The sequence below is a fragment of the Silurus aristotelis genome (genome assembly GCF_946808225.1).
Source record: "Silurus aristotelis genome assembly, chromosome: 3".
In the NCBI taxonomy this organism is placed as follows: Eukaryota; Metazoa; Chordata; class Actinopteri; order Siluriformes; family Siluridae; genus Silurus; species Silurus aristotelis.
In genome coordinates this window covers 25,462,641-25,487,115 of record NC_139576.1, presented here as the reverse complement: position 1 = coordinate 25,487,115, position 24,475 = coordinate 25,462,641, and the positions used below count along the sequence as shown (strand labels likewise).

Sequence of the window (24,475 nt, the reverse complement as noted above, 5' to 3'; positions counted from 1 at the left end):
CTCACTTATGCCATACCTGTAGATGTAGAATGGTGTTCTGTTCAATTGGAGGCCACTCTGTGCAGCTGAGGATGACTCCACATGAACAGCCTATAGATCCATAAAGTTACTGAGCAACTCAAGAACTATGAGGATGGATTTTAAATTGAATTATTAGAAACAGTCTACTTCAAGAGAACCCACCACTGAACTACAATGAGGGGACATTAGGTGCCACTCAGATGAGGATGGGTTTCCTCCTGAGTTCCTCTCAAGGTTTCTTCCTCTTAGCATCTCAGTGCTCGTTAATCAGGGATAAACTTATCAGGGTTAAACTTCTAGGCACTAACATATCAATAAACATTTTTATAAACTAATTATCTGTGTGAAGCTGCTTTAGGACAATGTATTTTGGTAAAAAAAAAAAGTGATACAAATGAAATTGAATTGAATTGAATATACATCTTGGGATTGCGGGATCATCTGTATCTTCGGAGAGAGGTTTTAAAAAAAATCTATTTAAGTCAAGTGAATTTTTTTTCACATTTTAACAGGAGTGATTTGTGATAGAAGAGTATCTGCAAGGAAAAGTTTATAGGACTGTGGTGAGACCTGCGATGTTGTATGGTTTAGAGACAGTGGCATTGAGTAAAAGACAGGAGGTGGAGCTGGAGGTAGCAGAGCTGAAGATGTTGAGGTTTTTGTTGGGAGTGACGAGGATGGACAGGATTAGAAATGAGTTTATTAGAGGGACAGCGCATGTAGGACTTTTTGGGGACAAAGTGAGGGAGTCGGGATTGAGATGGTTTGGACATGTGCAGAGGAGGGACACGAGTTATATTGGTAGAAGAATGCTGAGGATGGAGCCACCAGGTAGGAGGAAAAGAGGAAGACCAAGGAGGAGGTTTATGGATGTGGTGAGGGAAGACATGCAGGTAGTTGGTGTGAAAGAGGCAGATGTAGAGGACAGGGGGGTATGGAGAGGGATGATCCGCTGTGGCGACCCCTAATGGGAGCAGCTGAAAGAAGAAGAAGAAGAACTATATACAGTATAGTACACCGTGAAACAAAACAACATTCTTACAGGACCAAACATAGACTAACATAAAGTAACACAAGATGACACAAAACTAACTATAACAAACAAACCCATAAACAGGAATACATAAATAGCATGTCTACAATGCAACAGTGCAGTGCAGACCAGTGCATAGAGCGAAATGTGTAAATAAAGTGGCCATATATCAAGAAATACTGCATATGTAAACATACTGTAATGATTTAGCAGCATTTATTTGTTCAAAAAAATTAAAACAAAGGTGTTTGTGTGTGTGTGTGTGTGTGTGTGTGTGTGTGTGTGTGTGTGTGTGTGTGTGTGTGTCTGTGGGAGTTATTGAGGAGTCATGATGAAACTGGGAAAACACTGTTGTTAAACAACCTGCTGGCTGTAAGACCCTGAATATTCCAGTAGCTTTTTTCACATGGCAGGAGGGTGAATAGTGTGTGTGAGGGACGTGTGCAGATCCACAGTGATGGTTGTGTTTGTGGATGCAGAGTGCTTTGTTTCGGTGATGGAAAAAAGAAGGAACAGGCTCAAGGGCTAAAATCTCAATAATCTATTAATCCTTCATGAAAAAGGGGAAGGAATATGGTTTGCTTAATAATAACAATCATTTTTATTTTTTATATATATATAAAAGTGAAATATTTTGTAGGGGTGATCCTAAATAGTTGAAGATTCAATGCTTTGATGGGATCATCTTTGCAGTGGTGTTGTGTTATGAAACGAGGATCATACCATATGGGTGTTCTTAATGTCTGATTTTACATAGAACTACCGGTTCTCTAATTTAATAAACATCCTATTATGTTGATGTGAATAAAAAAAAAAAAAAAAAAAAAAAAGCTTTTAACATATTTTAGCTGTGGTTGAATAAATCCAGCTACCCCATGACAGATTTAAGTTTCACTTTCCATGTTTCAGTCAATGTTACTTTTTGTTGTTCTATGTTTGGTCCTGTATGTAATCCCAATTAAATTTTATTTCTATCACGCTATTTAAAAAATTCTTAATTCTGTCAAATTACATTTTTATTGTTTTTCGGTGCATCCGATGTTGAGCTACACTTGGAGACAAATCAACACACACACACACACACACACACACACACACACACACACACACACACACACACACACGATTTGACTATCACCCAACTATAGGGAAGAATTGACAAATTTTACTAATACATATCTATTTAACATTAGTAATGGTGGCTTTCAAAACATATTGAGATTGGTCTCGATATCAATATCGACGATATTGGTATTGAAAGTATCGGATCGATAAGATAATACGTGGTATCGTCCAGCCCTGGTGTAAACTCTTATTCTAGAGCTCTCTCTCTCTCTCTCTCTCTCTCTCTCTCTCTCTCTCTCTCTCTCTCTCTTCCACTCCTGGGTGTGGAAGCCCCGCCCCCTCACACACAACCCGCCCTCCGGAGGAAACGCGCGGAGGCGTCACGTGATCATCTCAGCCAGAATCCAGTATGGCGGAATCTGTCCGCAGTTGAGGCTTTTCGCTCCGAAGGAAAATTTTAACGCGTCGCTTTGGAGGAAACCGGCTGTCCGCGGGGAGGAGACTAGGTGAGGTGCGAGTTCTACTCGAAGTCGGTCGTGCGGCGGAGAGCGCGGGTTGTGGTGGAAAGCGAGCCCGTACTGTAGGTAGTTTTGGGCCGGCGCGAACGGAAACCATCATAACAACAATGTATGAGAGCGGTGACTGCGCGTGTGTGTTTTACTGCTCGGTGTCGGAGGCGCAGCCGTGAACTTCGAGCTGTCACAGTTCATCCTGCTGCAGCCTCTTCTCCCTTCTTCTCCACCTTCTCCACCTGTGCTTTACTCTATCACAGCTCAACATCTAATCATCTGCACACACGCACTGTGGAATGCGGGAAATGTGTTTAGCACAACAATAGCGCGTGAAGTGAAGTGACTCGTGGGAAGTTTGTCAGGGAGTTTTACCACTTTAACCTAGTAATAATTATCTATCTATCTATCTATCTATCTATCTATCTATCTATCTATCTATCTATCTATCTATCTATCTATCTATCTATCTATCTATCTAATATCCTATCTATCTAATATCCTATATATCTAATATCTATTAGTTTAATCTATTAATCTAGTCTAATCTATCACCTAAACCTGTTCAGTTTATAGTGACCAAAATCTACTCAAAAATAGATCTGATTTTATAAAAAAAAAAAAAAAAAAAAAAAGTTACATAAAGCATTTTGGCATATTTGATCCCTTTAGATTTGTGTGCGCTGCTGATTTTGTAATATTTGCACTTTTTTTTTGTTTTGGAGTTTTTTAAACATATCATTATGTGCCCTATTAGAATCCATGCATGTGAAAATGTATAAAAAAAAATCAGAATCAGCGGAAAAAAGTAATCAGTGTTTTGGAAAGTTTTCTGAAAATTTGTCAATTAAATAGCCAGCGCTTATATATATTACATATATATGTCACAGAATATGCGTGTGTGTATATATACTGTATGTGTATGTGTGTGTGTGTGTGTGTGTGTATAATCTCAGTAATTCCATTTTGAAATCTACGATGTCAAAACCGTTAAAAACTTGTACTCAAACATGTTCAGATCATCATAAATGATCGTTCCTGCACCAAACGTGCGATCGTTAAAGTTGTGCACTTTTGCTGCCGTGAAGCGTGAATCCAGAAACACTTCACGTGTTCACTGTCGTATTCTTCATGCAAAGTTCATATCTGTGTGTGCAACTTTTTCCAACTAGTCATCGACTGCTTCTATACTAACATGTGTATATTCTTGTACATAATCATCGTGTCACTGATTAGGCAGGATTATGTAGCAGAATATACAATCCAATTATACAATCGAATAACACTATTCACCCTGGATAGACTTGTGCTGATTCCTCGGCTCACATGCTGTTGTGAAACCTGTTTGAGGATTCTGATTTAGCAAAACCTGATTTTAACCGGTGCTGCATTGCCTTCGCAAGCTGCAGGGCAGGAATCCGCTAGTAAATTGTATTTGAGGTATTTAAATGTCGCTCGTGTCCCCATGTTTTGCTGATGTATTTCGAAGGGTCACGAGCGAGCGTTTTATTCCGTCAAAAAAGACGAGAAGTTTTCAGTGCAGAAGTGCTGAGGCAGTAAAGGCTTGTTGTGCTGTCAGCGGCTCAAACAAATGCAGCTTACTCATTACATATGAGCTCAGGATATGTGACATGCGACACTTACTTTTGTTTTGTGGGGGGGTGTGAGCGTCATGGCGGTTTAGTTTGTTTTTGTGACACATGCGCTCGTCCGAGTACACGTCTCAGAGTTCGGTTCCTGCATAAACCGGCTTGTCTTTGATGCAGGGAAATCACAGTTCGAAGCAATTTCACCCATAAGCTGTTGTGAAACAATGTTTTTTTGAGGAAAGATTTAGCACAAATTGTGCCTGGGACTCGTAGTGCACATTTCTTACATTAGTACCTTTCTCCTAGTTGTTCCTTGTTTTGATGAATCTGAAAAAGGGTTTTGAGAAGTATTTTTCTTCCCCAGATATGCTGTTCTCTGTGAAGCATAACGTGACCGTCTGTGAAATGACAAAACACTCAAAACAACTCAAAACTCTTTTCGATGTTTATTAATATCTCCTCCTTTTTTTTTTTTTTTTTTTTTGTTGCTCGGGTTAAATTTTTAATCCCGACCTCAATAACTCAAGTAGGTCAGCTAAAACCTAATGTGGAAATTTCCGGCATAAAAAGCTCTGCAGTGTATAGGCAAGCATTATTGCACATATTTACATAATGTATAATATAATATAATATAACAATAATATGTATTTGAATAGTCAGTGAAGTGTATTTTACCCTTAATATAAAGTGGCTGCAAAACTTTGCACACCCTCGATCTAAATATCTGAAGCCCGAGGATAAAAACTAGCACACGAGCGCAGAGCTGGACTTATCATTTATTTATATAGTTATTTTTATGAGGGGGAGGGGGTGTGTGTGTGTGAAAGAATGCAAACCTAGCTCAGCCCTTCTACTCTAAAATTCTTTTATGAAAGCAGGTATGGAGCTACAGGTTCATAAAAGCCGTGTGTAATCGGAGCCGTTCGGAAGCTGGCCCATCCACATTCCATTTCCCAAGGTCCGGCGCGCAGTCCTTGTAAATTCCAGGCCTCAGAGGAAGAAGGTCGAGGCAGATTTCTGAGAACTTGGCACACGGAAAGAGCAGCATGAATCGTGAGGAGCGACCCGGCCTTGTGCGCGTGACTTCCTATCAGCCTTCAGGCTCTTGCTTTTTATAGGCCCGAATAACAATTTACAACTGTTTCGAAGACCATGCTAATCAATTCTGCTCCTTGGGGCGCATAAAGATTCACTGCGCTTTGCCAAATTGTGCTCTCCGTTGTGCTTCAGAGAGAAGAAGCAGAGCTGCAGACGTGCAGCAGGAAAAGCCGGATACCTGTTAACACCATGAAAACCAGAAGTGGTGCAGGTGATGAACTGGGAGCATTAAGGATCTAAAAGCATGCATTTGATGCCTCTGCTCGAGGAAACGATTATTAATGTCTTTTTTCTCATGCAGCTTGGCCGGAGCAGCCTGGTAACGAATGACTGTGTGAAATGGGACAGATTCAGGAAGTGAACCTGTTACATGAAGTTTCATCGTCTCATAGACATTTGGATGTGGCTCAGCGCGCGTGTTGTAAAACACGCAATTTTAGCGTGTCGTTGCACTCTCACAATTTGGCCCAGATATTATTATTGGCAACCAGCAGCAGACAGACACTTGCCTCGAACTGCAACAACGAAGGGCTTTGTTTGTTTGTGTATGGAAATTAACAGTCAGCAGCTAATGTTCTGTGACCAGCATTTTGCCCGCCATGAAGGTGACGCGGCGCGGCGCAGTCTAGTCATTAACGCAGCTCTCTTCTGGGAGCAGTCGCCCTCGGTGCGTACATGTTCTTTTTAAAGCATGTTATTCAGTGACTACAATGACTTGTTGAGTGACCAGTCTGATTGTATTCGGTTATGTAGTTTGTATGAGGTGAGGAATGTCAGGCTCTGCTGATGGCTCCCGATGGTTTCAGATGTCATCGATTATTCTCTTCCCCCACACACGTTTTGTGCGGATTTTTATGTTTGTACTGCGGCCTTACCATTGTTCCTACCTGCGCTTGCTAGTATGAATTAAATACCGTAGTTTATTACCCAGATCAAGTTTATTAGGATCCACTATTCAGAAATAAAGAGAGGTTCTTCCCGATTGGCCTTCGTGGTCTTTTTCGGATACAGAAAATCATTGAGCTGCTCAGGGGAATTGCCTGAACGCAGTCAGGGTTAATAAAAGACACAAGTCGCATCAATGCTGACCCGTGAATAGTAAAATGCAGCAACGGAAAATACTTAAGGTTTCTGTCGTAACACTTTTTTTTTTTTCTACTTTCCTTCCTGGAGTTTTTTTTCCTCTCCTGCCTCCTTTATACCTGCCAAATTACTACTTGAGAAGTCAGAAGGTAAAAAAAGTGATTGAGGGCGCTCCCCGCCTTTATAAAATGTAAAGCCTCAGGATCACTGCTGTCATAAAATAAAAAAAACACTAAATATAAAGATATTAAATAATAGTTTTTGTTTCTTTTTTTTATTTTTTTTTTATCATTTTCTCTGTCACTTTAAACATCCAGCACATGCTGCCACTGAGCCAGACAACCAGTCTCTTCAAACTGCTGCTCGTGCTGCATCACATGGCAGTGTAACACACGGTTTTTGCATTCATGAGTTCACAGATACCTGGTTAGTGTTGCTGTGATTGACAGGGCAGACAGGGAGACTGAGCGAGAGACTGTGAGCGAGAGATTGTGAGCGAGAGACTGACTGAGCAAAAGACTGACTGAGCGAGAGAGACTGACTGAGCGAGAGAGACTGACTGAGCGAGAGAGACTGAGAGAGACTGACTGAGCGAGACTGAGCGAGACTGACTGAGCGAGACTGAGCGAGACTGAGCGAGAGACTGAGCGAGAGAGACTGACTGAGCGAGAGAGACTGACTGAGCGAGAGAGACTGACTGAGCGAGAGAGACTGACTGAGCGAGAGACTGACTGAGCGAGAGACTGACTGAGCGAGAGACTGACTGAGCGAGAGAGAGAGAGAGAGAGAGAGAGAGACTGAGCGAGAGAGAGAGAGAGACTGAGCGAGAGAGAGAAACTGAGAGAGAGAGACTGAGCGAGAGAGAGAGAGACTGAGCGAGAGAGAGAGAGAGAGAGACTGAGAGAGAGAGAGAGAGACTGAGAGAGAGACTGAGAGAGAGAGACTGAGCGAGAGAGAGAGAGAGAGAGACTGAGCGAGAGAGAGAGAGAGAGAGAGACTGAGCGAGAGAGAGAGAGAGAGACTGAGAGAGAGAGAGAGACTGAGCGAGAGACTGAGCGAGAGACTGAGCGAGAGACTGAGCGAGAGACTGAGCGAGAGACTGAGCGAGAGACTGAGAGAGAGACTGAGAGAGAGACTGAGAGAGAGAGACTGGGCAGACAACATACTTTTCCTTAAATGCGCCACAGACTTTACATTCATCAGTCATGTGTGCTGGTTGAATTCGGTGAAGCAAAAGTCACTTAACAGCTCCTCCTCTGTGGCAGGAGGTGTAGGCAGTATTAGCTGTGAGCTTGTCCATGGAGACCATCTGGGTACCTTTAGGATATTCATCTCATTACATTACATGTGCAGATGTTTGTGAACATCTCACCATGAGATTTCGATGTGCTTTTTGAACATATAAATACATCTCTTTCCACATGTTGTTCCTTGTTTGCAGTCATCATAACCTCTACCACTCTTCTGAAAAGATGATGTTCTGGATTTTGGAGTGCACTTGTGGAGATGTGTGCTACATGTGTGTTAGTAAAGTCAGGTACTGATGAAGGATGGGTTGAGGAAAGAGCTCTATAGCAGGCCTCTCAAGGTCTCAAAATCTAACGCATGTAAAGTCTATGTTCATGGAGCTGGCTTTGTGCACAGAGGTCTTGTCATGCTGGAACAGGTCTGAGTCTCCTAGTTCAAGTGAAGAGGAAAGTAAATGCCCCAACATCCAAAGACACCCTATACAATTGTGTGCCTGCAAGTTTGGAGAAGAACCGCATATGGCTGGGAAAAGTCAGGTGTCCCAAAGCTTTTGTCCATCTAGTGTACTGTGATTCAGGACACGGGTAATACTTTTTTATTTATTTACCTTCTTCCTCATTCCATTCCCTTTATATTCCATTCCCTTTAATACTTGAATGCCGGACCACCATAAAAAGCATTTCACTGCATGTCGTATGTGTATGTGGCAAATAGATTTGATTTGATTAGAAAGTCGAGACAAAAATGTGGCGGGCGTTTTTTAATGTTTTTTTGTTTTGAAATGAAACGACTGAGGTGAAATATTAAAGCTAATTCCAGAGTGTATTTGTCTATTGTATGCCTAATAAACCTTCTCTCTTTAGAGCCTGATATTTTGAAAATTTTACATTCTGAACTAATTGGGTTGTTTGGTAGAAGATATTCCAGTCTGGATATTCCATGTAACATAATCATCAGTAATTGATGGTATAAATCCTTGTATCACTCGCTGATTTATGGGTTCGACGTGACGATTACGGAGCCCGATAAGCAGTATTGATATGACTGACTGACTTTTTTTTTTTTATCAGTACAGAGTCCTTTCAGGGTCCGTGGTTAACTTTCAGGCCAAGTCAAGAAGATCTCTCTCTCTCTCTCTCTCTCTCTCTCTCTCTCTCTCTCTCTCTCTCTCTCTCTCTCTCTCTCTCTCTCTCTCTCTCTCTCTCTCTCTCTCTCTCTCTCTCTCTCTCTATTTTTTTATTTTTTTTTTCCGACTCTGTAATTATGTTGTCAATCTCTGTGAATGGTTACAAAGTCGGACGGTTACGTCGGATGCAAAATAATAGCTCGGCAATTGTATTTGACATTTTCTTATATTTAGGGAACTATACATTATAAAAAAAAAATAGATGGAGAAATCCTTTTTTTTCTTTTTTTGTGTGCGTGTGAGAAATGCCAAAAGTTTTTAAATGTCATGATGAAGCAAGATACAAGTGAAAATCTTCGCTTTAAAAAAAAAAAAAAAAAGGAATGACACACCCACACACACTGTTTCTAAGAATATCAGGGCCTGATGACATAAGTCTGAAAGAAAGACAAATGACAGACAAAAAAAAAAAAAAAAAAGAGAGAAAGATGATTGTGCAACTCGGACCTGACAGCCAGGCGCAGTGCATGCTGGGTTCTCACCTCATTTCCTGCTTGGTGTGTGTCTGAAAATAGCCTGCTCTGGTGAAAATGCATCCATGTGGGTTCTGTGTCTGCGGTAAGACACCCAGCAACTGTTTAATGGAGTTCTGCTTCACCGAGTGCAGCTTGACTCATTCTTACACGCACACACACACAGACAGAGACAACGCATGTTGTTTATTGCGTTCAGGCAAAATGTAAAAGTTTCTCGGCATGCCGTTTTTTTTTTCGGCGTCAGCACTCATGTTGTTTAGTTGAGGTTGGTAGTTGTGGCTTCTTTAACAGAGCTGGAAAAAAAAAAAAAAGCCTCCTGGAGTAACAGGATAAATGTCTCTACTCGGTGAGACTAACAGCAACCACAAAACGATGTCTTAAGTGTCGGCTGACCAGCGCACTGACATTCCACCATGAAAGGTTTTGGCTGCCACAGCTCGGGGAATTCACCACGCAAGTGGAAACATTTTTTGCAAAGAAAAAAAAAAGAGCACCGACCGTGTTAGTTCTGGATGTAGAAAACTCTGACAGGAGGCCGCAGCGGATTCCACTGTAGCTCCGGTTCTCCTCTTGTGCAACTTTGTACTTTTTACGGAATGCGACTCAAGGCGCTCATAGCCGGGGCGAGGGAACGCTTTGGAAAGGTCAGAGGACGATCCGAGTTCATCGAGTCATTCATCCATCCTCGAGGTTACACGGGCGACATTGATCGCTATAAAAAGAACAGTAACGCTCATTAAGCCTGATAGATCGCCGGGGTGGGAAATAATTCATTTTAATCGGCGTAGATAGATTCCGAGGGATTTAAAACCCGAAGTCGGTTATTTGTCTTGGGCGTCGTCGAGAGCAGATGTTGTTAAAAATGATAAATACGTCGATAACGGTGTTGGGAGGAAAAGAGGGCTTTTTCTGGCTTTAGAGCTAATCACGGACATTGAGATTGGGCTTCGCGGTGCCCTTTCCTCCCTCTGAAGAAGCGCAGTACACAGCAGAGAAGGCTGGATTCGCACGTCTCCTCTTATCTCTTCCTGTGGCTATTGGGGTGCTCATAAGTCTACCCCCCCACCCGGACCACCACGTGACGATCTCTGAAAGTCGACAGTTGCCTGACCGACTTTCGACAGTTTAGTTTTCACATCATGTCCCCCTTTTTGGCACACGGTTTCCTCCGTGCAAGTTTGTTTTTAGCTGCTTAACCCCCTGATAGAACTATTTATAGGGAGTTAAGTGTTATGAGTTGGCTGAGATTTTCTTTGCTAGTGAAGAGGACGGGCAGGATTAGAAACGAGTCTATTAGAGGGACAGCGCATGTAGGACTTTTTGGGGACAAAGTGAGAAAGGCCCGATCGAGATGGTGCAGAGGAGGGACATGGGGTATAATCGGTAAGAGAATGCTGAGGATGGAGCCACCAGGAAGGAGGAAAAGAGGAAGACCAAGAAGGAGGTTTATGGATGTGGGAGGTAGTTGGTTTGAAAGAGGCAGATGTAGAGGACAGTTGTATCTGACTAGGCTGAACCTACTCACTCTTTCCAGTGTCGATCACAGTTGGAAAATCGTGGACATCTGCGAGTCTGTGTATGCTGAAGAGAGCAGATCGCGCTTTCAGCCGAATGCATGGGATTGGATTAAGACGTGATCGATATAAAATGGGGAGGTTGCAAATGATTTTTGAGTAGTAATCAGAAGTGTATCCTCCATTTAGTGCAGAAACCAAAACATCAGCCTTCAGACGGTTCCAGGTGGCAGTTGTTATAAAGCAATGGGAATCAGGCACAGTGTAAACGTTGTAAGGTAAAGCTGAAGCCGAAGTGCTTCACATTTGAATAATGGCTGGGAAAATAGAAATCGTGGTTTTGTTCAAAAAGCTTCTCTGTACACTTTCATGTTGGGAATAAGGTTTCGGTCAAGTCTGTATTTTAGTGTTCGGTTACACTGATATGGTTACATTTCTAACACATTCTGTAAATATCATTTATGATTTAGTAATTAAATGTTTTGAATGTACTTTATAGTACTATAAACGCTAACTTTTTAATTCAGCTACTGTTTTACATGATAGGCTTACTAATGATGGATGGAATGAAGGATGGATGTCTATACGTGTGTGTGTGTGTGTGTGTGTGTGTGTGTGTGTGTGTGTGTGTGTGTATGTATATATATATATATATATATATATATATATATATATATATATATATATATATATATATATATATATATATATACACGTGTGTGTGTGTGTGTGTGTGTGTGTGTGTGTATGTATGTATATATATGTATATATATATATATATATATATATACGTGTGTGTGTGTGTGTGTGTGTATGTATGTATGTGTATATATATATATATATATATATATATATATATATATACATACACGTGTGTGTGTGTGTGTGTGTGTGTGTGTGTGTGTGTGTGTGTATATATATATATGAATGTGTATGTATGATTTAGAAACTACTATAAATGATTCAGTAAATATTATATAGTCAGTAATTCAGTAACTACTGTAAATAATTCTCTGCCTATTTTGATGATTCTGTAACTACAATAAATGATGTAGTAATTATTATACAGTAAATGAATACATAATTACGTACGTACTACAAATAACTCCCTGACTATTATAGACGATTCAGTAACTACGATAAATAATTCACTAACTGCTATAAATGATTTACTAAAGGCAGCGAAGCTAATAGCAGAGGTGTGTAGTTACAAGAGTGAGGAATGTAAGTCTGGAGCTGGTGACATTTCCGAAGAGTTGAAGGGGTTAAAGGGCAAAAATCTGTTTGCAGTGTGTGTTTTTGTTACACACAAGGGGGTGTCTGCTGTGTGTACGCAGGAAGAGCTGCATGGCTGAAATAGCTGGAATGGTGAAGAAGTGTCGAGTGGTTGTATGTACAAGAGCTCTTGCGCTGACACATGGAGCGCTCTGATAGAACACAACGCTTTTACACTCCCGCCAGCTTCACAGTTTTCGCTTGCGTTTGCGAGAGGTTTTATCATCGCCTCGATCCGATTTAGTTTAAATGCATGCGCAACAGTTACGAAAGGAACAGCGTTAGTAATATCGCAGTGTGTAGACTTTTATTTTCTCACAAGCTTGTCATGGTATGTGTGAGGTCAGAAAGTCTGTTCGGGTCAAAAGAGCAACATGGTCATCTCTATCCCTCTGACGCACGTGCACACGCACGCACAGAAACATCCCGGGTTTGGTTTAGCTTAAAGCAAGATGAAACGCTGAGAAACTCAATGCAAAACACTGCTTTAAACTCGTTATAGCCAAAAAAAACAAAAAAAGCTAATTGTTTTTGAGGCAGAACTTTTTTTGCAAATCTGCTCCATCAACAGAAACATGACGGAGTGATTTTAGTATAACAATGCGCTGAAAATCCGTTTTTCTTGGAGAACTTTAAAAGTGTCCTTGTGCAGCTCTTTTGCTATGACAACAGCACAAAGTATTGGCAGTATTCGTCATCATAGCCATCCCTGAATAATTTGAATCGTTAACTTCCCAACATTTTCTGAGCACAAACAGGCGTTTTCCGGGGCCAAACATGTCTAATAGTCGGACGCTCCGATCCAAACGCTGTTGTGTTGACGTCGAGCGACAACGCAGTAGGAGTAAGCTGACTCCAGCACATCTAATCCATACCACCTGGCCTCAGTGAACAGCCAGAGACGCTCTGGGCCTGAGACACTGTTCCCTCCATCTGCACCCACCAGAGATGCTTTTCTCCAAACCCACAAGCTTAAATCAGCATTACCAAGTTATTGTATGTGGTCAAAAGTATTGACCATGTGTTGTTTATTTTCTTTTTACTTCTTCTCCAAACTGATGTCGCGAATTTGGAGCCGCGCATTTGTATATGGGATCACTTTGAATGCTGTTGCGTAACATTTTCCCCTTTCTGAGACCCAAACCTGTTCCAGCATGACAGTGTTGGTGTACACAAAGTCAGCTACATGACGATATGCTTTACATGGTTTGGAGTATAAGATCTTATGTGGCCTGCTATAGACCACCTTTGACCCCAGGCCTCAAGCACAAAATCAGAAAAATGGAGGTTATTTTAACAGCAATTAAATGTCGGGGTGGATGTTTTAAAAGCGCACGTGAATATTATTGTCACGTGTCCACAAACTAGACGTGTTGTGATACGCGTATACGTACCGAAATCTTTCGGTACAGGGCTTCGTGCACCGAACGCAACCTTTTTTGCATGCGGAACATGGTTCACATCCGAGTTTCCCGAGGAACGTTTTAAGCGGCGGACCGCGAGTTTGTTTGGTCTCCGGCTCGCAATTTGTTTTCAAATAAACTATTATTATTTTTTATAATGATCAAAAACAACAATGCCAGGGGTATAAAAAAGAAACTAGAGTTAGAGCAGTGTCACCGTGGCTACTCACTCCGTACCGGAAATACGAATCGTTTCGCGCACACATTACAATGCTAAAGAATCAATAGCGCTAGCGTTAGCCGCTAACGAGGAAAGATTTTTTTATTTGTCACGAACATGGTTATATATTTAGAATACTAATTAATTAACTTTCAGTGAAATGAAAAAAAAAAAAAAAAACAAGATTTTTTTTCCATTAATTACATTTTATTTAATTGATTTTATTGGTGCCAATTTAATCGATATAATAAAAAAAAGTTGATTGCATTCATTTGATTGATTCAACGTTCATAAAATATTATAAACGTAAATTTGACGTATTATTTATCCAAGCAGGCTTTTGATTTGAGTGTTTTTAAAAAATGCAAACCGTTCAAATGTCCATCACAAATATTAATCATAATAAACTGCGTTAATAAACAACGACGATCAATTCTATGTTTTGCATTTCTGCCCCCTAAATGTCGTGAAATCGTACCGGACCGTGACTTGAAAACCGAGACAGGTTCCGAAAACGTACGTTTTGTGTACCGTTACACCCCATGTCCATACAGCGATTGTTTTTCTGCCGCTCCAATCCTCTCGAACCCTTCGCTGCGCTGCGCTGCGGTGCGCTGAGCAGCATGATTTCAGTTGATCATACCTGGAGTGAAGCAAATTTACTTTGGAATAAAAAAGGAAACTGTTATGCTGTTATGGTTCCTTTCCAGCCCTTTTTCCTGTGGTGAAACTTTTCCATCCCGGTGGGCGTGTTCTCCTTCGGAATGGTTCCGCCCTCATGGTTCACAACGAATGGTTTCGATGAGGATGAAAATGATCCTTTGGCTTTCACTCTCATAACATCTCAACCCAGTTAAACAGATTTCTGGAGCGACGTGTAAAACAGCAGCCATTACCAACTTCGAGAATCTCTAGTACTGTTCTTGAGACTTGGAACTCCTCTGGTAGCTTTTGGCAACTCAGCATCTTGCTAAAATCTTCAATGAACAGATAGGCCAAGAAATACAGTTTTAATAATGAGGTTTACTCAGAAATGAATGCACATCTGCATCTGCATATGGAACTCTGAGCATCTTTCCAGCATCTCATTCACATTCTGTTCACTCGGTGCTGTTATGATAACCTGGTGCGATGCTCCACTAGGTTTTTTTTTTTTTTTTTTGTAGTACAAGTGTGAAGATTTGTGTTCATTCAGCCACAACAATATTAGTAAGGAAGGGTTAGGTGAGGATTCCTACTGTGCAGTTGGCGTTCCTGTTGATCTCAGTGGTGTTCAGTAGGGTTGAGGTTGGAGCTCTGTGCAGGACGGTCAGGTTCGACCACTCCAACTCTGGCATACCATGTCTTAATTTAGCACATTGTCATGCTGGAACAGGTCCCTCTTGGTTCTAGTGAAATATTGTGCAATCGGATCAGCTTCAAAGAGGTAACATTTTTGGCCTTTTTATTTCTTTGATATGACTGAAATGAATTGTGAATTCAATGTTTTAATTGGGCAGAAAACGGAACCTATAGCTTTAAGTCAGCAGCCTGCATGCATTAGAGTGGGTGATTGCTTCCTCTCAGTGTACACACACACACACACACACACACACATGCTTTACTGTTGAATGAGTCCTTAATAAGTGTTTGTTGAAGTATGGTGAAGCATACACCTCGTCAGTGTGAGGACCCAGAGCATGTAATTATTTCACTGGCAAATTCATACGTTCAAGGACCTACTGCTTACTGTGATATAATTAAATCCTACCTCTTATGTTCAGGTTTATAATGTGTTTGTGGGGAAGAAGCAGTAACTTGAAGCACGCTGGTTTTTTAGATATGATTCCTTCCATTCCGCTTGTTTCTTGGCAGCGTTTTTGTTTCCACTCTTATAAATCTGTCCAAAGTCAGAATTGTTTATATTTTTTTACATTTCAGGTAAAACTGTAAAGATCTGCAAGCTATAATTCAGCATGTATGTATGTATGTATGTATGTATGTATGTATGTATGTATGTGTCTATATATGTGTGTGTGTGTGTGTGTGTGTGTGTGTGTGTGTGTATGTATGTGTGTGTGTGTGTGTGTGTGTGTGTGTGTATCCATACATCATAAAAATGGGAAATTTTGGTCTTTAAATCTGATTGGCTGAGCCACTTTGGATGCAGTATCACTGGAAAGTATTGAAGTCTGTATTAATGCTGCAGGTTTAAATAGTTTAGAGTTTATTTTAGATACTATTTAAAGACTATTATTAAGTTGGATCTTTCACATGTATGTTATATGGAAGTTCTATATACAAGAATATAATATAGAATATAACACAGTTTCAGCCTAATGTTTTGCTTGGTTTTGCTTTGCTGGTAAAAAAGTAACTATATGGACAAAAGTATGCGCTTTGTCAGCATCCCGTTCCACGTTTAATACACATTTGCTAATAGAATAACCTCCACTCTTCAGGGAAGATGTTCCACTAGAATTTGGAGCATGCTTGTGGACATCTGTGATCATTCAGCCACAAGGGATTTAGTAAAGGCAGGTTGTAGGTGAGGAGACCTGGTGTGCAGTCGGCGTTCACATTTATCCCAAAGGTGTTCAGTAGGGCTGAGATCAGAGCTCTATAGCAGGCCACTCAAGATCTTCCACTGCAGCCCATGTAAAGCGTCTGGCTTTGTGTACAGGGGCATAGTCATGCCGAAACAGGTTTCATCCAAAGACATTCTATACAATTGTGTGCCTGTCCAAGTGGAGCAGTCTGCTGCTTCTAGCTTTAGAGTCAACTCTTCTGTCAACTCACTAAAAAAGAATGAAGTCTCCTTAGTCTTCTTGCAACCAATTCTGTTGCCCTGCTTTGTTTATAGCAACAACATTATTTTTATTAGATGCAAACCTTGATTGGTGGTCAGTGACCGATCGAGCTGTAGATTAAACTCTATATTAGTAACTGTAGGATAAAACTACCTTTTTAAGACAACTCCGAACTCAGTAGGTCAGTGATGTGGGTACGTCTGCTGAGGTACATGCGCGCATCATTTGCCAAAGTGTGCAACAGCCAGTTTCTCGACTTTGCTCCACTGCTCAATTTGTGTTTGTTGAGTTTGGCTGTTTAGCTCGGTGTTGCTGTTCAGCCTTCATTCATGTTGGAGCTGTGTTAGAGGAACTCCCCTTTCCCCGATGCTTTATCAGAAGGAAAGCTGAGTGTGTAAGTGTGGCGAATATCCCAGTGGCTCAGAGCACCCTCCTCCCTTCCCTTAGCAGCACATATTTCAGTTATGTAACACATCTAAACCCTGCCTGCCTTTCTGCCTGTATGCCTGCCTTTCTGCCTGTATGCCTGTCTGTCTGTCTCTCTGCCTGTCTGCCTCTCTGCCTGTCTGCCTGCCTTTCTCTCTGTCTGTCTGCCTGTCTCTGCCTGCCTGTATGCCTGTCTGTCTGCCTGCCTCTCTGCCTGTCTGTCTGTCTCTTTGCCTGTTTGCTTGCCTGCCTGTATGCCTGTCTCTATGTCTCTCTCTCTCTGTCTGTCTCTGTCTGTCTGTCTGCCTGTCTGCCTGTCTGTTTGCGTGTACTGGTGAGGTGGGTATTTATTACACATGGTTATGCTGTGAGACAGGCTTCAGTTTGTGGGTCAGGGATGTCCACTCTTCTGGATTTAATTTTGATCAAGTGCAAACATTACTCATGACACTACTTTAATCAGTTTGTCCTTTTTTCATGTGGCTGTTCTGTCTCAGAGTGCAGATGGAGAGATCTGTTTGTTGTCTCATTTTGCAAATAAGACTTCTGTCTGTCTCTCTGTCTGTGTGTGGGAAAATGAGACGATCTGTCTGTCCCACTGTGCAAATGGGAGATCTGTCAGTGTAAATGAGTGATCTGTCTGTCTGTCTTTCTGCCTGTGTTACTGTCTGTCTGTCTGTCTGTTTGTCTGTGTGCAAGTGAGTGCAATTTGTCTCTGTCCCTCTTATTGTGCAAGTGAGAGATCTGTATGTATGTCTGGCTGTCTGTCTGGTTGTCTGCAAGTGAAAGATCTCTCTGTCTCAGTACACAAGTGAGAAGTCTCTCTGCTTGTCCCACTGTATAATAGAGCTGTCTGTCTGTCTGTCTGTCTGTTTGTCTGTCTGTCTGTCTGTCTGTCTGTCTGTCTGTCTGTCTGTCTGTCTGTCTGTCTGTCTGTCTGTCTGTCTGTCTCACTGAGACTTCTGTCTGTCTGTTCTACTGTCTGTCTACCTGTCCCACTGTACAAGTGAGAGGTCTGTCTATATATCTGTCTGTCTGTCTGCCTGTCCCTCCCATTACACAAGTAAGGGGGCTGTCTATCTGTCTGTCTACCTGTCCCACTGTACAACTAAGAGGTCTGTGTATATATCTGTCTGTCTGTGTTCTCACTGTACAACTGAGAGGTCTGTGTATATATCTGTCTGTCTGTGTTCTTACTGTACAAATGAGAGGTCTGTCTGTCTGTCTCAGTGTGAAAGTGAGAGATCTGTCTGTCTATCTGTGTCTGTATGCAAATAAGAGATCCTTTTTGTTTCAGCATGAAAACGAGTAGAGTGTTAATCTGCCTGTCTCTCTCCTCAAATGACACGTCTGTCTGTCTGTCTGTCTGTCTGTCTGTCTGTCTGTCTGTCTGTCTGTCTGTCTGAGTTTTCAAAATTATGCCTCTTTTTATGTAATAATACACAAATGGCAGATTTGTCTGCTTGCAGATATAATTAAAATAGAGACTGCTGAAACCACTGAATCTGTCTCTCTGTTTTGACCTGTAAATAACATCTGTATGTCTTTCTTAATCTTACAGTCGAGAGGGCTTTGTTTCTCTCTCTCTCTCTCTCTCTCTCTCTCTCTCTCTCTCTCTCTCTCTCTCTCTCTCTCTCTCTCTCTCTCTCTCTCTCTCTCTCTCTCTCTCTCTCTCTCTCTCTCTCTCTCTCTCTCTCTCTCTCTCTCTTTCGCTCGCATTAAGCCAAATATTTGTATGATTTGATTATTTGGAGACCAAGACAAATGATTGGATTGATCTGTCTGTCCTGCACTAGACGTGTCTGCTTGCCGTTTAGGTTTTCTAACAGCAGATTTGTCTTTCTGTCTGTTTGGCAGGCAAATCTACAGGTCAAACTATGGATCTGTCTGCTTTTTTGTATAAACATTCTTTAGTATAAACTTGCTTTCATTCTTGCGTACATATTTGTCCATCCATCAATATCCATCGATCTATATTGTTTTGTGTTTAGTCTGATGTCTGTCTTGATAGTTTGCAGTCAATATGACTGCTATGACTTCTGGGTTATGATTGACATATGTCCATCTTAGTGAGCTATATTTACTGTAGGTTTTCTTTGCGGATTTAAAGGTAAAAGATAGATAGCACTAAAGATAAAAAGCACTTAAGCAGCATTACATTTACGAAGGTGGCTGACTCCTGGTGTACTCTGCTGAAAATGTGTTCTTCTGTAGTGGGTACAGGTCATGGGTGGGTATGAAGAAGGGCATTTAGAGTGCATACATTATGTAGCACTATGTACCTTTACAGTTGTTGACATTTTTAATGTTTTTTTTCTTTTTCTTTCATTCTGTGCTCTAGGGAGTGAAAAGAAGCAGGACTACTGGTGGGACTGGATTTTAGCCCGTCAGGGGGCGTTATGAGCACCTGAGAGCTCTGTCTCTCCACACCGCTATCTCTTATCCAGTGGGATCAGCAACCATTGGATGGTGTTCCCCTCAAAGGCATTTGGGGAGCAGTGAGGTTCCTCTCCACACCCTCATCTGCCAGGATACACTTCCTTTCTGACCCCTTCATCTTCCTTTCCTGTTTCCACACACGCGCGCACACACACGCACACACACACACGCGCGCACACAAACACAGGACAGCTGCAGAAATGAGTTCCCAAAATCACTCAGGTAAGAGCTGCCTTCTTCTCTTCGTTCATTTGTGTGTGTACGTGTGAAACAAGTGCCTCAGTTCAGTTGATTTTTTTTTTCTGATATGGGCGAACACATTGAAAGTGAAATGTTTTCATTTGGCAAGTTCCCACTGTATCATGTGACTCCTACTAACCGGGGGAGGGTGAAGGGTAACACATGCTTCCTCCAAGATAATCACTTTTTTTTCTAACTGCCGCTGTGACCTACAGGAAAATATGAGAAACTTTTGGTGGAAAGAGCTATTCGCCCTCTTCTGCATACATAAGCTTTGCAGATGCACATGATTGGCTCATAAAGAGAGAGAGAGAGAAAAGGCTTTTCCTAAGCAGAGAGCACAGCCAATTTTTATTCTCATGTATGCCATAAAAATGGCCGTCTTTTTTTTTATCAGGTTTAAATATACAATTTTACTGTTTTTTATTTTTATTTATTTTTTATTTTTTTGCACACATAGATTATTCAAATAATCACATCAGTATCAGTTCACATGGCAAAAACCAATGGCACATGGCAAGTAACAAATCTGGCTGTTTTTTCTTTTTTTTTTTTTCTCTCTCTACCTGCCTTTCTCACCCTGATAGTGATGAGCTGGCAGCTAATATCTACACTCTATCATCTCTGCAGTGAAGTCTTGTGCTAATGCCTCGTTTATTTTATTGCTACCGCAATGATTAAACGCCTCGCAACGATTCTTTTTTTCATGCCGCACTTCGAAAACACTCGGGACGCGTCCGTGCAACGCCGACGACACGCAGGTCGCATGGCGCGTACCGCGAAGCAGCGGCTTCATTTGCGCTCCAGATTTCTGTCCTAACAAACCGGTTTGCCTTGGCCGAGGACGCTCGCCTTTCTCAGCTACAGGAATGACGCATGACAGACCTTAAGGGGCTGCGAGTTGCAGTGCCAGAAAAGCCTTTTGATTCCCATTCAAATATCTGTGCCTGATCTGTCTGCGCGCCTCTGCCAGGGATGCCGTCAGCCAACTGTCATCTCTGAGAAAGAAGAAGGTTATTTTAGGACATCGCTGTAAGCAGTGATCTCTCGCTCCTGTCCTTTCTTCTCTTTATGTCTCAGCTCAGCTCGAGAATAGTTTCGGCTTTTCTTCTAGTTGTTTGTGGGGACGGAGTCCCTGAATGTGGTTTGTCCCTGTTGCTTGCTGAATGGACGAGTGTATTGTGGACTTTCTTGAGTCATGCCTCTGCCACGTCGAGCTGCATGCACACATCTGCACGCGCAGCCTTTGAATCAGTAAATTGGGATGTCTGACTTTTCCATCCGTATTTGGTTTCTTCTCCAAACTCTTGGCCTGGAAGATCTTGACTGGCCTGCTATTGTCCTTTGGGATTGAGTGCACTCAAGACCTCCTCACCCTACATCAGTACCTGCCTTTCCTAGGTTTGGGTCTGATAGTTCATGTGATGAGCTACAGCTTCCTAAGACATCTTCTACAATTGTGTGCTGCCAGCGTTGTGGCAACAGTTTGGGGAAGAACCATATATGGCTGGTTTTTAGGTGTCCCAATACTTTTATGCAATACTCCAGCATTCACAGATCCTCAGTCTAGACCAGAAATGTGAAACTCATTAGCAGGCCATTTCCTTTTCTGTCGATAGTGCGTGCGAGTCGCGCACGCTTCTGTGTTCAGAAGTGTGAATCCAGCACTGAGTTAATGATGTAATGGGTGGAGCACAGAAGTCTGTAAGAACTGAGGTTCACTCGCATCAGGCAGATCTCATGTTTCTTCTGATCATCTCCCTAGAATATTTTAAGATGTATAATATCTGGTGCATGGCAACAGGGCAAAAGTGCATGGTATGTGTGAAGGCTACATAGATTTCCCACTTTTTAGCTGCTATTAATGTTCCATATAGCGCAATAAAGTAAGCCTTTTTTTTTTTTTTTTTAATCCAGTTCTCTTTCTGTTTTCGAGGGCTAGCGTGTGATGCTCAGCATTTTCTGCTCACAGCGTGTAGGTTCGAAGTTGTTCTCACTGATCTCAGGTAACCCTCTTCGCCTTTATTTTCAGTGCCACACTGGGAAATAGAAAATGACAGCAGGTAGCCTTGGCCTCTCAGATAAGGCGAAAAGGTATTTGAGAAGATAGTTACCGTGGATTTTAAATAAACCCTGTCATCTTTTGTATTGGCATTGATCCATTTAGATTTTTTTTCTATTTTGAAAAAAACTCTGGAATCTTGTTTGCAGTAGTATTACGATATCGGAACTTTATATTTCTGTGGTTTGCGTAGTGGCCATGAAGAAGCGCACACACCTGTTATTGTGGATACTTGACACTAGGCTTGACATGGGTAATGATAGCTTGTTGAATTTAAACAAATTAGATGTTGGCGTGAGCAGGGCTGCAGCGTTTTCTTTCCCCAGCTTTTTTGTTTCATTGTTTCCACTGTTTTGTTAAAGTTCTGTCAATAAACGACCATGGCTGATCGTTAAGAGCTACTTACTGTATAAAAGTAAAATTTCTCTCTCAGTGTACTGAAGATGCTTCAGCTCAAGTTGCTTGTATCATGGGAACATTGTGTAGTTCCTCCTCTTGATATTTTCGCAAAACACTAAGTCCAGATTGCTGAAGTTTCTGGGGTTAATTGATACCTCATACCAATAACCTGTGGGTGTCTGGGTGTTTCTGCCAAGGCTTATCTTCAGCACTGTCGGGGTGAATATTTCAGTTTCAGAGTTACTCCACTGCCCAGAACATATTCATTGTGTTCTGCTGGAGCAGCGGACTCTGGGGACACATGTACGTGTTAACCCCCTGCTGGAAAAAGTAAACAGGGCAGGAAACCTCAACAGCGATGCAGTTCTAGTCTTACACGAACCAACCGAGAAGAGATCACTGCCCGGACAGTATGAAGGCTGAAAGGCCGAAACTAGAGCAGCCTTCTTAAGGGTCTTTTTTGTTTATGCACCTGTGGCTGATATTACATGCCTTTTGCTGTTATTTTACCCTTGACTGATGTTTTTTTCTTTTGGAATGTCTACGGTTTCGCAAACCCTTAAAGGGTGTGTGAGTGAGTGTGAGTGAGTGTGAGTGAGTGTGAGTGAGTGTGAGTGAGTGGGTGTGAGTGGGTGTGAGTGTGTGTATGTAAAATACAGAAGAGAAATTCTTGAAGTAAATGCTAAAGAATCCATAGTGCTAGCGTTAGCCGCTAGCCACTTCTATGTTAGCAGCTAACGCTAAAGACTCTTATTTCTGGGATGGAGAAGCCACAGTGACTGTGCGCTAACTCTAGTTTCTTTTTTTATACCCCTGGCATTGCTGTGTACGTTTGATAATAACAATGATTTCAAAGTGCGTGGTAGAGACTTAATAATCTCGTGGTCTGCCACTTAATATGCTGCTTTTCGCACGTCAGAAAGATTCCATACCGTACACGTGTACTGACCCGTTTACAATACGTATATCGTTAGAACCATATATATATATATATATATATATATATATATATATATATATATATATATATATATATATATATATATATATATATATATATATATATATATACACACACACACACACACTACATTTCAAAAAGTATTGGGTCACCTAAACTTATCTGCTATGTTTATTTTTGTTTTTTTCCCAAACTGTTACCACAAAGGCACTCAATTGTATTCAGCATATCCAGCATGGCAATGCCCCTGTGCACAAAGTGACCTCCTTAAAGATACTGGATAGTTTACATGTTTTGGAGAGGAAGATCTTGAGTGGTCTGCCGTAGAGCCCTGATCTCATCCCTACTGAACACATTCGGGATGAATTGGGACACTGACTGCACCCCAGGCCTCCTCACCTACATCAGTACCTGCCTTTTGTAATACCCTTGTGCCTGATAACCACAAATATCCATAAGCACACTTCTAAATCTAGTGGAACATCTTCCCAGAAGAGTGGAGGGAATTATAAGAGCAAACTGGGAAATATAGTGTTGTTTTTGTGTATATGTGTATATAATATTTACACATTAATGCTGATTAGAAAGGTGCCTGGGAAAATAGTATCTCCTAAAGCACTGACACCTTTGGGTTTTTTGCAAAGCAGGTTTCTCATGATTTCCAAGAACTCGGGATCTCATCAGCCAATCATAGCCGCAGAGTTTAATAATACTATTATAATAACGTTTCGGAGCGCCACGTTTGTTAACGAGTAGACGATTATCTCTTCGGGGTGTTTTGTAAGGCTTGCTTGTAAACTGTTTCACCATTGTACGACTAAGTACGTGAACGTGCACTCACATCTCTAAGCTCACCCTGCATTCGCCTTTCATTGGAAGCGGCAGTTTACAGGACGGAGATGGGATTTCGGCCTTGGCCCGTAAGCCACACAAAGTGGGAAAATAAAAACACAGACGCCTCACTGTCTGTCCTTTGTATGCCACGAGCTACATAGCTATACGTGATGAGTGATGCATATTTTCTTCCTCAAACACCGAACTGTATAGTTTGTGTTGTAGACGTAACAAGCAGATATGCCGGGATGTTGAGTGATCTAAAGCAAATATGACCTGTTTAAAGGTTAAAAGTGCAACTTTGTTTACTCCTAATGGCGAACGCAGCCATGTCAGGAAAAGAACACAGTTAAGAAGACGAGTAGGATTTTTTAAAATCCTTTTTTCTTCTCCTGTTTATCCAAACTCACTATGATCGCAGCCATAGTTTTAATTTTCAGGCCAGTTTGAACAATCGCATATCATAAACCGTGAATTGGTAACGAGGTGATCTCAACGGTATCAGAGCGAATCATGTGCCACGATTTACTGCCGTTTATCAACCAGAGGCAGAAATCCGAGTGCGAACGCTGCCGAGACTTTTGTCGAAAAGCCTCTAATTGGAG

General features: G+C 41.6%; 1 protein-coding gene across 3 annotated transcripts in view; it reads left to right on the top strand.

Moving 5' to 3' along the window:
• The first annotated feature begins 2,484 nt into the window (after positions 1-2,484).
• The window catches only part of hdac4 (histone deacetylase 4), a 164,794-nt gene continuing 142,803 nt past the window's right edge, over positions 2,485-24,475 (top strand). Inside the window, exons 1-2 of one of the 3 annotated variants that reach the window (XM_083537490.1) lie at positions 2,485-2,625; positions 19,277-19,596. In XM_083537490.1, the coding sequence (XP_083393616.1) occupies positions 19,575-19,596 (22 nt within the window). In that variant the 5' untranslated portion in view covers positions 2,485-2,625; positions 19,277-19,574. Of the gene's footprint in view, positions 2,631-19,276; positions 19,597-24,475 lie in introns of all 3 variants that reach the window. The other 2 variants (XM_083537491.1, XM_083537493.1) reach the window with 2 other exon arrangements.